Source organism: Drosophila willistoni, assembly GCF_018902025.1.
Source record: "Drosophila willistoni isolate 14030-0811.24 chromosome XL unlocalized genomic scaffold, UCI_dwil_1.1 Seg142, whole genome shotgun sequence".
In the NCBI taxonomy this organism is placed as follows: domain Eukaryota; kingdom Metazoa; phylum Arthropoda; class Insecta; order Diptera; family Drosophilidae; genus Drosophila; species Drosophila willistoni.
In genome coordinates this window covers 2936225-2952457 of record NW_025814053.1, presented here as the reverse complement: position 1 = coordinate 2952457, position 16233 = coordinate 2936225, and the positions used below count along the sequence as shown (strand labels likewise).

At 36.4% G+C, this 16233-nt stretch overlaps 1 protein-coding gene across 3 annotated transcripts in view; it reads right to left on the bottom strand.

The window, feature by feature from the left end:
- LOC6652939 (potassium voltage-gated channel protein Shaker) overlaps window positions 1-16233 on the bottom strand; it is a 118352-nt gene that overhangs the window by 17645 nt on the left and 84474 nt on the right. For all 3 annotated transcript variants that reach the window (XM_023181334.2, XM_023181335.2, XM_047011640.1), the window contains exons 2-3: window positions 298-421; window positions 52-220 (exon numbers count right to left, since the gene is read on the bottom strand). In XM_023181334.2, the coding sequence (XP_023037102.1) occupies window positions 52-220; window positions 298-421 (293 nt within the window). The remainder of the gene's footprint in view (window positions 1-51; window positions 221-297; window positions 422-16233) is intronic.

The window sequence follows — 16233 nt, the reverse complement described above, 5'->3', positions numbered from 1 at the left end:
TTCAGTTGATATACAATAGGTTTTGGTTTCTTGTATTAGAATTTTGCTTACCACTCTGATAATAGTATAAAATCGCATCGAAGCTCGGTCGACTACGGTCAAAAAAATATTCATTTCTAAGCGGGTCAAAGTACCGTAATCTCCGAGCTGGATCCCCAAGTAATGTGTCCGGGAATTGATTTAGCGTACGTAGTTGTGTTTCAAACCTTAACCCGCTTACCTAAAATAGAAAGTAAACCAAAATCAAAAGCATATAAGTAAGTATTTACAAGGAGAGGAATTTGATTTGATACTCACATTTATAACGACTCTTTCGCAGAAATCATGATCGTGAGGAATGGGTTCAAAGTGTTGAGGTCCGCCACCAAAGCCATGACCAGCCCCCCCTTCTTCGTCTTGACTGCTCAATTTGGGCAAAGACCTGTAAGAAAATTTAATCCAATGAGTACAAACATATTTAAAATATCTGATCAATTATCTAAACAGTTGCTTATTGAGACACTTGTTGTTAGGAATCGAAACATGCAAAAGACATATGACATTAAAATGAACTCGTTGAGAGTATTATGCCAATAATACGAACAACTCTCACAGCTTTACAATTTTGAGCTTGACTCAATCCACAGAGAGAAAGTCAATACGCCATACATTAAATGAATTTTCCATTTTTTGGGCAAACTATTCCCATGTCAGACGGATATTTCTCGAGTGACTCGGTTATTAATACTCATAAAGAATATATCTCTTTAATTTATAGAATCAAAAAAACCACCGGATATTTTTTGTCACTCGAATGATCTAAAAAAATGCTATTGATGAAAGAATTATTAATATTTAGAGACTTGATTGCATATTATCATTAATTATCAGCCAAAACTAGTTTATCAAGTGTAACCAAAGGCATCGTTTAAGTGTACATACATAAGTATGCTGTATGTTTTCTGTATGTATTATCCAATATTTGTGCACAATTATTTGCGAATTCTTAATTATTATTTAAATATGAATTTGATTTATTTATGTATTTATGCCGATTGCCTTGTGTATTTTATGTCCAGTAGGAAAATAAAAATCACTCAAGTGAATTAAAAAACCAAAAAAGTAAAAGTCGTAATGCAATTGTAATTGAGTTACAATCGATTTATATAAATATATGTGTGTGTATATATGATTGTATGTACATATGTTGTATATATTATGGAAAGGCGGTTCCATCGAGAGAAGGCAAAGTCGAAACAGATGGCAAAGAATGAAATAAGTGGTGGATTGAGAAAGGATGGATAAGCGTGTGTGATTGCTGGTATTAAATTCACATTTAAAGACGGCTAAAATTTATTTTTGGCTACGGGCCCAAAAATGCTTCAAGCACTTTCATTGCCACAACTAACCGTAAGCCTAACCCTGGCCACAACATCCACAAGCACATCCCTATCGCCATCATCATCATATCCCACCATTTCTCTTCCCATCGTCATCATCATCATCATCATCATCATCATCATCATCATCATCATCATCGTAAAGAGGAAATGCAATATATGTTTACACTTGCGATTGAAATTCTATTACAGTCATATATATGTATATACATATTTTGTTGGCCCATGCCCCGCCCATCGTTTTGGCTATGTGCCCAATAAAATGGTCTCCCTTATCGCTGATGTTGCTGCTGACAATGTGCAATTTGTTGCTACTGTTTCTGGTGGCATGCTTTTTTGTTGGTTGGCGCGAAGCAAGGCGTTGCTGCATGGGCATGCTGCCTACTTTTTTGAGCTCTCTATGTCTTGGCATTTAATTAAGCGTGTAAGTGCATGGATCGACCACTACCCCCTCTCGTTGGCCCTCCTCTCAACACTTTTTGGTTTAGGGCTAAATCTATGGCCATTGAAATATGTATATATGTATGTACATATGAACACATATGTATATTTATAATAGCTAAGCCAGTCAAAACGAATACTATAATCCCATAATGGGAAAGATTATCCATATGTGGCAATATTTCAATTGCTATCTGTACAATCGGATGACAATGCATACCGCATTGTAACTAACTAATTGCTGCAGCTAATCATAATAAAACATGGCAAAGTGAGAAGAAATTGTTCGTTTCTCAAAGTCATTTTCAAAACTCTAACTGCAGGTTCTTGATTTTGTAGACTCGTGCGTATGAACATATATACATATATTATTTGTCTAGATTAGGACCTTTTTATAGTTAAGCAATACTGGGTTTTAGCCGGCTTGAGGTCAATAAATCTTACCAATTTAAAAGATTATTATAGACTTTGCTAAAGAATCTAGAGTTGTAGTGGCCATACCATATCTTCAACGCTTATAATAGTTGGGAATTCAAGCTACATAAAGCAAAAAAAAACGGCAAAGCTTGCAACTGCAGATTCCACCTTTTTTATGTGCATACCCTTGGGCGCCATCAGAATTATATATGTATATGTATGTATAATGTATTTATACAGAGGGTATACACACGTACCTACAAACGTAGGAATTATGGTCACCGAAGTATGTCCTAATTAAATTTCGATGGTCTTTATGTTAGTTAGAAGTAAAGCTTAGCTGAAGCAAAGAAGATCTATTAAAGGACAAGATTGACAAGATAGAACGACGAAACGAAATTGAACAAAAAGTAAATATCACAACATCAAACGATTTTTTTATATGGGGTATTAAACGAAACCAAATGTACATACAACATTGTCCCAGAACCAGTTCTAACTAAACATATTGATTAGCTATTTAGTAACAAAATAAAGCGGAAGTAGTGCGTAAGTTGAAGTGCAGAGTGCAGTGGGTTAAATGTGAGTCAGATGCCGGGAGACAGATTCCGAAGATTCCATTTGACAGCATACTCTAGATAGTTGGATAAAGGGTATATTCAAGTCGGCGTTTCGAAATGCTGACCCCATTCATGTTACTCTTTCTCTCTTTCTGTCCGTCTGTCTCATTCTCTCTCTACGTTCTTTTTGTCTTTCTCGGTCAATCTGTTTCCTATATCTATTTTACTTGCGTCTGTATGTGTGTGTGTGTGTGTGAGAGTGTTTTTTTTTAAATAGGTCAGCGGCACTTTTGCCGCACATTTGATGCTGCAGCAAAAAAATGTTGTGACGTCATTGTCGCCTGCACTTTTTCTTGCTTTTTTGCCTCGTCGCCAGTCGCCTGCCGTCGATGAGTTATTGCTTCATGCAGCAAGCGACCCAAATACATGTTACACACACATACGTGGAAGCATGTACATATACTATATGTATGTATGTATGTACAAAATGCATATATGTATGTATCTGTGTCTGCGTGTAAACTTCATCGAGCGGCAGGTGGGCCATAGCGGCAAATAGATTACATAAGCCTGAAGTTCAATGCAAGTTGAAATCGCAAATCGAAAATCGAGAAATTGGAAAATTTCACAAGTCAAGTTGTATATGTATGTATTTACATAAATACATATGTATATACATATACATATATGTACACAGTTTGCCTATATCTCTGTTGGCGCGTGTTTTAGATGCAATAATGGCCGTCATCTTACTCTCTCTCTCTCACTCTATCTCTTGCTCTCTCTGGGTCTGTGTCCCTCTACTGGGTTCGCTATGCTTGTGTGTATGTGTATGTGTGTGTGTGTGTGTGTGTGTGTGTGTGTGTGTGTGTGTGTGTGTGTGTGCGCTTGCCAGTCAAGGCAACGAAAGCTGTTCTCTATCTTTCTCCCTCCATGGCTGCCATCTCCTTCAGATTTGCATGTATATATGTGTGAATGAGTGTGTATGTGCGTGTTTGTTTGTTTGTTTTGTCCGTTTGTAGCACCAAAAACACCATTAAGTACTTTCAAAATTTATGAATTAAAAAAGAGAACAAATGCTTTTAAGCTTCATAGAGAGCAATAGAAACTCAAAAAGATAGACAGAGTGCCAAGAAACTAAGAAAGAGAGATAGGCATTCAAGTAAATGTCATTAACATTTACTTTGGATTTTCAGCCATTGAAAAGCGTAAGAGTTATCAATTCGACTCCTTTTATCATTTTTCCAAAATAGTCATTTTATTTTTAATGATGATGAAATGATTATAGGCATTTACATATACGCTGTCAAACATAGCATACCCTTTTATCTATAAGATAGTAATTTGTCATATTTTCCAACATTTTGCAACCTTATTTTTAAACATAATTATGGTTTTTACTGCCCCACAAGTTATAAATTTTTTTCTCATGAAACGGAGAACATCACAAAAATAGATATACGAAATATTTAAACTAAAATATAAACAATTTTTTATTAGCGGACGTTGACGATACTATGCGCAGTACGTTCAAGTGGCCCCTGCGACACCAAGACAAAGCCTGTTACGCGCGAGCCCAAGCAGATAAAAATAAAAAGTAAACAGTTTCACATCACAAATGAGAAAATGAAATCTGCCTAAACAACGATATCAAACACTGCTTGTAAACCCCTTGTTGTTAACAAGCAGTTTTATAATTGTAAAGTATTTTAAAAATTCGATCGAATGTTTTTACAATTAATAATTCCTTAAGTTAAATATTCGATGCAAAAAATGAAAAACCAAGTGTCACGTAAAAGTGATTCCTTTTTTCTGTTTTCAAAGTTTGCGTGTCGTTGTCCTGTCTTCACTTTCTTTCCGTTTCGTTTCACTTAGTTTCCTTGCAGTCTACTAGCTATAAAACCGGAAGTGCAAAAAATAACCATGCTACCATTATATGAAGGTGCAGTAAAAGAAGAAAAGAGCTGACGTCACAGATGGCATTCAGCTTGAAATGGAGGCGCATAAAGCGGAATAACTTTTGCCAAAAATGGGAATGCGAAATGAATAAAGGGCCGCACCACTCACAATGCTCGGAACGACCCAGTTGTGCAGTTACCAGTTACCAGCCAAAAGCCAGTGGGTCTCACCCATATGCTCTAGGTAGGCTATAGTTAACTTGACTGACTGGCTGACTGACTGACTGCCTGTGCCTGACCTTGGCCACAGTCTCGAGTTTGCGTGCACAACTTGTATGTGTTTTACTTTTTTGTTTGGTTTTATTTTATTTTTTTTTTCTTTCTTATTCTTCTTGTTTTCATGCACAATTTCGGCAGTCTTCTACCTGCCAATTCCTCCTCTGGCCATTACCATTTGTATTCAGATTTCTTTTTTCCTTCTATTACAGAAATTGCATGCAGAAGCATGCAAGCCAAGTTAAGAAGCTTGTTGCCTGTTCTGCCTGATGTTTCGTTTGGGTCTTTGCACGTGTTCGGCCAGTTGGCAAGCAAACTCTACTCATCTTACTCTGATCCCGGCACTCTCTCTTCTCCCCGCACACCACGCAACGTAGACAAAGGAAGTTGGAGTGTGGGCGGATGGTGTGGTGCAGGTGGCTAGAGAAAGGCCAACTACCAAGGCAAATAAAAGGAAAATGGTGAACGTACTACCATATACAATAGTCGGGATTGTAGCTGGTGCAAAAAAGTCGAAAAGCTTCAATTTAAGCAAGTCTTTAGAAATAACAAATGTTTGATTGCCAAACGCATTCGGTGTTATGAACTTTGAACTTCTCGATAGTCAGTCTTCCCTTGTCTACGTATGAAATGATTTTAATGTCCATCAGTATTTATTCTTATGATGTGAAGTACATCTAACAGCATGCGAAACCTGTGTTTATTAAAAAGTTTATTGTAACTATAACATTGATCTTTTGTTTAAATTGAAATTGTTTCTTTTTTTTCCATTATTCAGAAATCAAATCTTCAACAACTATTGTAATAGGTGTTTTTTTCGAAAGTATCTCTTACCGATTTTGACTAATAGTTTATATCCATAATGTGCTAACCTGCTGAGCAAATAAACTCAATATAATTAGCGACTGACCACTAAAACCAGTGTCTTTATGCAATTTGATTGGTTTATTTTGTATTTAGTATGAAAGACATATCAACATATAATCTAGTCACTGTCTTTGGTGTTTTCTTTGTAATAAGTTGGATCTCACATGCCACCACTTCGGCATTCTATGAATTACAATACAATTAATTGTAGATTTAAATTGAATGTAATTATATTCTTACATTTTAAACGCCTTTTGAACCTGTAATACCAACTAGCATGTACGAAAAAGTGTCCCCTTCCATTTGATCACGTGAGTGCAAGCGAGACGGAACACCAAAATAGCTGAACAGATTACCGATTAAATTTAATTAGGAACCTTGTAATGCAATCAACTATAATAGTCTGTAAACTTGACGTTAAAGCGCTTGGTCACTTAAATGGTCCAAGAAATAAGTCAAAATTATTTTAAAATCAAATGAGAATTGTAGTATTTTCATATATAGTTTCTCTGTCCGATTATTCGTTGAACTAATCCTGATTTGCACTCTCCTGAGTGAACAACAAAAGCCGGTTTAAAGGTAAATCTTGTTTTATAAATTGCACAAAAACTACAGAATGAATCCCAATTACCTATAGAGTCCAAGTAAACTTTAAACTAATTTATTCTTGTGAAGTTATAATGATTATGGAGAACATATTTTATTCTTGTTAATTTGTTCTGTCCTTAAATGAAACTTTTGCCACTCTCCCAGCATCATCCAGTGACATTCGTTTCAAATTTCTCATTTGCTTACCTCCTTTTCTTCACATTTATTGTGAAGACTGTTAACTTTTATGCCTTCAATTTAACTCGGACAACAAGTAAATAGATAACAAAAGATGCAGAAATTATAGAAAGAGAGAGAGAGAGAGAGAGTCTGAGAGATAGAGAGGGAGCGATTGAAAACGATTGAAAGCGACACACAGACGGACAAACAAAGTGCAAAAAGTGCAGACATCAAGCGAAACATAATGAATGCATGTGTGTATATGTGTGTGTGTGTGTGTATGTGTGTGTGTGTGTGTATGTGTGGGTGGGGATGTGTATACGTGTTTGGGGGTCTATGTTTTCCATTGTTAACTGGCATTGTTCCATTGCTTTGTTGTTACTATTGCTGCTGACGTTGATGTTGCTGTTGTCGCTTGTCATGTCGCCCTGTCCCCAACAGCAATAGCAGCAGCAACAGCAGGAAAGGATCAAAAAGTCAAGAACAATGACAAGGCAACAAAGCAAGCAAGCTACTAAGAAAAAAACATCAACATCAACAAAAAAAAAAAAAGAAGCAGTTGAAAAGTCAAGTTGCAAGTTGAAATGTGCGGCAATTGTTGTTTGTGGCAAGGAAAGCGAAAGTGCCCGAACAAAAGGTGTCTGTATTCCGGTCTACGGTTAAGAGTTTTCAATAGTTCAATAGTTTCATAGTCGCCCAATATCCTTTGCCCATCTCCCATCTCCATTTATTTCATTGTCATCTAAAGGACCCACATCAGATCGCCGTCTCCTTCTAGCCAGGCATAACCTCAGATTGCCTTCCCATTACCAATCATCTCCATCTTCATTATCAATGTCAAACTGATGTCAATTCATTGTGGGACCTATAACAGGATGTCATCAAAGGATATGGTTATGACTCAATCATTAGGGCCAGAGACAAGCGAACGAGAAGCCTTTACGTGAGGCAGGGGGTAATGCCTTATTGCCTTGTTTGCCTTTAGCTAATATTCTACACACGATTTTTGGCATAAAATCAAACAAATTTTAAAATGACTTTATCAGAACATTTCCTATTTGCTTGCCATATTAAAATCAATTTCCCCATTGGCCTTTTCCTATCATTAAGTTGCAGTTAATTGGCCCAAAAAGACTTTGTAAACTAAATATATTGTGAAATTTAAATATTAAATAAAATGGTTAGATCACAAAAAACAAAAGGTTGGGTGAACATAAGGGAAGTAAAACATCCTTAAGGTACACTGACCCCAACTTTATGGTTTTGGAAAGTTTATATTAATCACTTTTTTTTACAAATGAATTGAAAGATATGTATATGCATTTGTTGTTTACCTATCAAGCAGAAGAGGGGGCGATGCATTTGATAAATTTTCACCGCTCAAGGGTTGTTCCTGACGCGGTCGTAGAACTGGTGTTAGACCCCATCTCTCAATGAAATCGATGCGGGAAATGGTTGAATTGGAGCAAATTGTTTGTTAATCAATTTCGATGAAAATTAATATCCTTTGTTTCAGCCACAACTTTTGCTCGCAATTGTTGCACTACTACGTTTTGGCCAGTTTCTTCAGCTAGATATTTTTTGGTAATAATTTTGTTTGTGGTTTTGATTGGATTGTTGTAGTTGTTGTTGTTGTTGCATATTTCCTTTGGTCAGTTGAAGCTTAACGGCCATTTATTTGTTGTTGTTGTTGTTGTTGTTGTTGTTGTTTTTGTTGTTGTTGTTGTTGTTGATTGGTTATACGATTTGGCAAATTTGTTACTAATAATGGAGTTGATATCGAAAGAAGAAGACTTGTGTTTGATTTTGTTTCAGTTGTAGTTGTTGTGGTTGTTGCTGTTGCTGTTGTTATTGTTGCTTGTGTTGGCTTGTGGCATGCATATAAGTTGTGTTTTTGTTGCTGCTGTTGTTGCTCATTGTTATAAATGTTTTTGATTTTTATTTGGGCCATGCATTTTGTTTGTTGTTTTTACATTTGGCATTGCCTGCAGCGCTTTTCCATTTGTTGTTTACTCTTTACTGATTCGAAAGTTTTTCCTTTCTATATATTGCACTTTTCTTTCGCACTATTTTCTCACATTTCGTTTATTTGGTTTTGTGGTTTTTCTTTTTTCATTTTTTTTTTGGAATTCTTGCTGTGCTTAAACGATTTTCATTGATTTTATTGTGCCAACCGGAACTAGGCAAGTGAAAATGTTAATTTCCGCTTTTACATACACACACACACACACACACACACACACACACAGACACACACACACACACACACACACATAGGCACACTTCTACTCGCACGCAGACACACACATATAGATATTTATCTTATTGTTTTGTATTTATAAAAATAGGCCCAAAAATGTGTGTCTGTGTGGGTTAGTGTGTTTTTTTTTTTTTGCAGCGTCAGAAAGAGATAGATAGCGAGACTAAACTAGAGAGCGAGAGAGAACGAGAGGGAGAAGCATGCAGAGCATGCCTTGTATGTCCTTTGTACCTATTGATTTTCAGGCTCCATCTTAGATTAACTCATGTGATTTTCCTCTTTTGCTGTTGCTCCTTTGAATACTTTCCCTCTAATGAATTATGAGTGAAAACTGAATTTGTATTTCCATTTTATGGTTTTTCATTTGTGTTGTTCAATTGTTGTTTCACTCTTGTACCTTTCGTTGGCGCTACAACCTTGAACCTTTTTATAAGACAGCAAGTGCAAGAGAGACGGAAAAACAAAGAGAGAGAAAGAGAGAGCGCGATAAAGAGTGAGAGAGAAAGGTTAGAGAACGCGAAAAAAAGAAGCTGTCGCTCAGGTAACTAGACACACACACACATACACTCACACGCGCGCACACACATAATTTGCTATTGACACAGCACTAGGACTGAAGTAAAAATAATTATTGCATATTTCTAGGCATATTTATAAAACAGGAGGGATTTGCTTCACATGAAATTGCATTTTAAGTGGTCACACGGAAAAATAAAAAATCAAGTGACACCAAGAATATATCCGTATGTCGTTTTCTGTTTTTTTTTTTGTTTTTTCGTTTCAATTTTCCAGGACCAAACACATTGCCTGGAAAAAGACCGCGCGCAAAAAAAGCAAAAAAAGAAGAAGAGAAAAAAAAAAAAACAACACACACAAAAATAAAAGGTGGAATGAAATAAAACGTGTTTAGCCCACTAACGAAATGAGACACGAAACGAGTTGGTAAATGAAACACAGGACGAAACCAAAGGCAACGGCAAAGTGAAACGAAGTGACACAAGATGAAACGTAGCAAGATGACTCGAAACGAGAAGGAATCGAGACGAATACGTAGAAGTAGAAGAAATATACATGAGAAACGAAAAAAAGGAGGGAGCAGATGGCGAACGAAAGGACAACGAAAAAGGCGACGACGAGTTTGCTGGGCCATAAGTGGCAAGCGAGAAATTGAAGCGTGTAAGCGCCTAACTGGCGTTGTAATGACACCAATACCAGGGCAACGAACACGCATACACACACAGCCATACACAAAAAAATAAATACATCGACACACACACACACACACAAACACACACCCAGCTCTGAGTCATTGTAAAAACAGGCGGGAGCTTAAAAGAGAGAGAAAGCGCGGGAGCAAACGACAGAATGAGCAAGCAAAAAGAAAGTGGCAATAGGGAGCGTACACAGTTAGTCAAAAAATTTTTTTAACTACATACATCTTACATAGGCGGATCTAGGCGGAAGAAATGGGGAAATTTTGTTCTCAAAAGTATGCAATAAGTACTCCAAGTGTTTGATTTTTAAAACATGTAAAGAAGTTATGGAGTACTGTGTGGAAAAAAAATCCTTAAAGCAAACATTGCTTGTACACAATTTTCAGGTTTACCTAAACTTTAATTTGTTGCAAATAACACAGGCCGACATTTTCGAGGTCATGAAAAAGTGTTCTATGTTCAATAGGTCTTTTATAGTAATTTGGGGTTGCTGATCACGGCCCTTTACTTAGTTTTTGCCCATCACGTCGGGATTTCGAAAAAAATGCTTTGGAATTATTCTAAATGGCCTCATTTTCAATATATTCTAGTATAATATAAACAAATTACTATACTCTAAAAGTTGTTATTTTAACCTATTAATATATTAAGTATGATTTAAACGCAATTTACACAAAATTAAAGAGGCATTACTTTGTTATCATGCATAATATCATACACTTTGGATTTGGTTCCAAAATGAGTAAAATTCGAACCAAAAAGTATGCTATAGGGATTCAAAGAATTTGCAACTTGTTAACTTTAAAGAACTATTCTAATTTTATGCATCTAACAAATTGTTTATTAGTAATGTTGGCAAACAACAGCTATTTTTCTTAAACAAGAAATTCAATTCGTTAAAAATGTCGAAAAACAATTTTTAACTTTATATAGTATACTTTTGGGTGCCTATTTTCCAACCCTAGATCCCATAATTTCACAAAATCTGGATGTGATGAACAAAAACTGAGTATGCAGTCAGAATCAGCGTACCCGAATTAGTTAAAAACGTCTCTCAGGTTAACGTCACCAAAAATCATGTCGGCCTGTGTAATTAATACTTTTCCAGCCTATGTGATAACATACTTTAAGGGGCAAGTTCGCAAATGCATCCTAAGCATCTTATCTCAACTTGAAATATGTTTACAACTCCTGAAAACAATCGAATCTAATTTATTGTTGAGCTTGGAGTTGGTTAAATATGAACGACAAGACTTTAGGGTATAGACCCACTATAGAGTGGTTCTAAATTGTCTACACCTTATTGGCAAACTTTTAACGTCCTCTTTCAAATGTTGTTTTTGCCATTTCCCATCTCATTTTATCTTACTCAAATTATGTATTTACTCCTCTACTAAAAGGAGATTTGCACTGTTTAATGTGTTTTAGATCTGGAGGACTTATATATACATACTTAGGTATATATATTTTTAAATTAGCTGCCACATCTATATTTATATATCTTTTTTTAACAATGCAATGAAAATGCATTACTAAGAATTGAAAATGTTATTAATATTTAATAAGTAAATAGACAAACTAACTAAGTCGTTAATAATATGATAAATTGCAAACAGTTTGTTGTGCATTAACCTGATGCTATATATTGACATTGAGTTTTTCGTAGATATATTTAAACCACTGTTAATATACACTGTACTCGTCACATATGTGTGTGTGTGTATGTGTGTGGGGCCATCCACAATGGGAAACTTGTTGGCGGATTTATGCAACTAACACACATATACACAAATACGAAGAGACACCTACACAGTAACACACATACACACACACACACACTCACACGCACACACACATACCAATATCTACAAACTCGAATGCCAACTTAACGAATGAACGAAAGGACGAAACGAGACCAACGAGAGCCAAGCAAAAGAAACGCACATGGCACGCTCGTGCGTTGTGCGTGCTTCGTGTCGTGTGTTCCTTTTACCGTTCAGCGTTTACCGTTAGCCGCGTCTGTATGTGTATGTGTGTGTGTATGTGGGTGGGTGTAAGCTTGTGTGGGAGTATTGTGTGGGTGTGTTTGTGTGTATTTTTGGCATTTCTCTCATTGCCTGCTGCTTCGTTGCTGCTGCTGCTGCTGCTGCTGCTGCTGCTAGAGTCAAAGCGTATAGCAAACGCAGACCAGACCAGACCAGCAGCGAGGCTGCTTTGCCATTATCTTTGCAGTTATTATCGGACAGCTACAGAAAGCAACGCCTTCCTATTCCTGCCTACCACCCACCCTACCCCACGCCCATTTTTCCATTCTCTTTTACTCTCTGTCCCTATACAGACACACACACACAGACTTAGCTGTGGTGTTAAGCAGCTGTCAGTTTTGCTGCTGTTGTTGTTGTTGTTGCTGCTTTTCCTATTATTTCCATGCGTCTGCGTCTTTTTGTTGTTGTTGTTGTTGTTGGCTGCATCCCTCTCTAAGGGCCGGGCCGGGTACAGAAAAGCCAAAGTAACAAAGTAAAAAAAAAAAAAAACAACAACAACCAAAAAAAGTGGGCAAAATAATGGAAAAGAAAATAAAAAAAAAAACAAAAAAAAAAACAAAAACATCAAAAAAATGGAGGCATATAGCTAAACCTAAACCCTGTTCTTCATTGCTTTCTTTTCCACACTTCCTTAGCATATAGTAGAACAAAAGAAGGAGGAATTTTTATTAAGTTTTCTGTTTTCACAAATTTTTCCTTCTTTTCATATGCTTTGATTTCATTTTCCGCACACCGCGGCTTGTTTCGCTTTTATTTTTTCGCCCCATTTCTAGAAGAACTCAAGAACTGAAAATTCAATTGAAAACTCAAACTGAGACTGAAACTGAAACTTTTCAAGAACAAAACAAAATAAAAAACAGTTAAACAAATAAAAAAAAATTCAAAACATGTTAACAAATTATAAACAAATACATACAAATCGCTGTTGGATGAGGAACACATTTTTTCCTTTATTTTGCTTTTACTTAATTTCACGATTTTGGGTTTCTTTTCTTCTTGTTGAAATAGTTTAACGAATTTGATTTGCTGCTGATGTTTGAATTGTAATCTATGAAAGCGAGTAAATTGATTGATTGACTTTGTAACTGAGTTTTGCTTCTAGGCCAACATCACTCCATCAATTTTGATTAGAGCAGCCTTTTAATCTAAGACGATAATACATATACCAGCAACAGTTTGAACTTTATTTCACTTTGGAGCACATTTCATTTTCATTAAACACATCCTTCTGATATACAAAAAAAAAAAATTGAAAGAAAGTTCATCCATCAATTTCTCACTCACTCACTCACACTCTTTCCCCTTCTTTCTCTATATCCTCCTGTCTGTGTCTCCTCACACGTGTGTGTGTAAGTTTTGGGCATCATATAAAGGTCAATAGTTTCTTTGTTCAATACGCGATGACACATGAGAGCAATATGTACAGAAGTTTAGAATTTGTTTGTTTGCTAAAGTTCATCCATTGCCAATTACACAAAGGTTGGTTTGCTTCAGTTGTTAAATTAAAAAATTAGTACGAATAATTGGAATGGTTGGCTCGGTTAGTCTCTTGGGTAGACTGGGTGGAAGGGAGACAGAAATCAACTTAATGTAAATTGCATAGATATATCTCACTCAATCAATGCAAAACAAATGCATTCTATTATAGACTCTGCTTATATGAGTGCTCTATGCAAATTTATTTCCAATTATGTGGATTATTCACTGAATATTTCTTTCCATTTTATGCTGTTTCGAATTATAGATCTTTTGTATTCACTTTAATTTTATTTTAATGATGGAACATGAACTTTTTTTATATATATATATATTGTCATTGAAGGTGTAAGGAGATGACAACGACAAAGAAGAAGAAAAAGAAGAACAAGCAACTAAAGAACAAAATACACAGACGCACACACACCCAGAGAGTTAAATAGAGAGAGAGCTATACATATAGATATATATATAGAAAGAGACAGAGAGAGAGAGAGAGAAAGTGTGAGAGAAAGAAAGACAGAGAGAGCGAGAGAGGGGGAGTGGAAGAGAGAGATATATGTGGCAAGCAGCGGCTACAGGCCCAACACACAAATTGCCTTTGGAATGTCCTTAAGAAGAAGGAAAATATAAGGCAAAGTAATAATGATGCTGCTGCTCTTCAGGTAAAATCTCAGCTGTTTTTAGATACTTTCGGTCAATATGTTTGTATGTTTGTCACACACACACACCCATGCACACACACACACACGCACACACACAGAGAGTAGAATGTTTGGCATGCCGATTGAATTTAAAATCGACAAAGCCCACGAAAACGACACACAATGTGTAAAAAACAACATTCATCGGCATTTTGTCATGTCTCATGGCCTCAACAAATATTTTCGATTTGGCATCAACAACATCAAATTGATAACAGAGACAAACGCCAATCGAATTAAATTTAAAATCTTTATTTTTATATATATATATCTTTGTCTTTTTGTTATTGTTGTTGTTTCTTTTGGGGTTTTATATTTCATATGTCAAGGTTAAGCACACGCAGAAAACAGCAGCAAACAATTTATTTTTTTTTAGTAACTTGAACTATTTAAAACACATTGCGAAAATTCGCGAAAATTTAACTTATGTTCATTTTTTTTTGTTGTTTTTTTCATTTTCTAACACACTTTGGCACACATTTCTTGCAATTCACTTGAAAAAAAAAGTAATTGAAAAACGGTTTTTGTTACTTTTGTTTATTGAGGTTTGCAATGTTAAAGATGTTTTATTTTTTGCTGGGAATAGAGATACTTGACTTGGTTGACGTTTTATTTATGTATTCAGTTACTTTTACTTTTTTTTTGCTTATTACTCGTCGTTTCGTTTAGTGTTTTTTTTGTCGCTTTTTCTTTTTGTCGTTTTTTTTTGTGTTGCCCGCGGCAGTTCGTTTGACGTTTTGTGTGTTTGTAGTATATGTTTTGTTGATGCAATGTGGAACGGTATGGAATAGGAACACCACGCACTTTCTCAATTTCGTTGTGCTCGGCTTTCACCACATCCTCTCATCGTCGGCATCTTCTGTCGGCTGCTGGCTGTTAGCTACTAAAAATTGTCTCACCGAAGAGTTTCCGTGATTGTCAATGGGAGCTTTTTTGTGTTGCTTGTGTTCCATTCGCAGCGTTCCTTGGGTTCATTCTCTGATGCTGCGCGCCTAAATTAATTCACATTCACCTGACAGCTGTGACGGTTGAAATTGTGCACACATATCGGATTCCTAATTCCAGAATGTCAGCTGGCTCCATACAAGAAAAGGTTTCCTATAACATGAGGATGCTTTTTGTGGGTGTCTGTGTAAGCGACACGAAAACAAATGGAATGGAACATTCGCAGCTGTCTTTTGACTAAAGCTTTCTATGCGTGTTCCCATCAACTGGAAACGGGGAAGCTGTGCTTACGGTTATCCAGCTTCCATAAATCGAGCTTTCTTGCTTGCGTTTTTCCGTGCAGAGGGCGCCACCAACGGAAACGGAAGTTGAGCAGCAAACATAGTTACGATGGCGGCGACCTTCAGATGCTGGGCGCGCATTTACAAATATGAATTAAAGCTCTCCATGACGAGACAATGAACAAACACACTGGCACGGAGCAAAAAAAGTTCACTTGCTGGATTGTCTCTGCATGGGGCTAAGAGTTCACCATAGTTCACCGCTCTCTCCACTCAATGTGACGTCAAAACTTAGTCTCGACCTGACCCCTTGGTATCGTGCAGTCTCCTGACAACATCTAACTTTCTTTTCCCATTGTCTTTTAAGCCCTGATTAACTTGTGCGAGATCTCTGTCAGAAATATTTGCAACTAAAAGTGTTCGAAATGCAATTGATATGTCGTGTAGAAATTCAATTAAGCAGTTCAGGACACTGACAGAGAGGTTAAAGTTATTTGCCACGACGAAACACAGGAAACACAGTAATTGCGAGAGACTGTCATTCTGTGTAGTGGCACAAGCTGATTAGCCGACAAGGTCGGAATTTAATTGTAGTCAATGGAGGAAAAAAAGGCTGAGGCTAAGGACAACTTGACCAGGACTAGCAACTCGATCGTCAAGCCATTAACTAAATAATTTTGTTACTAGTGCGATTCAAAGTGT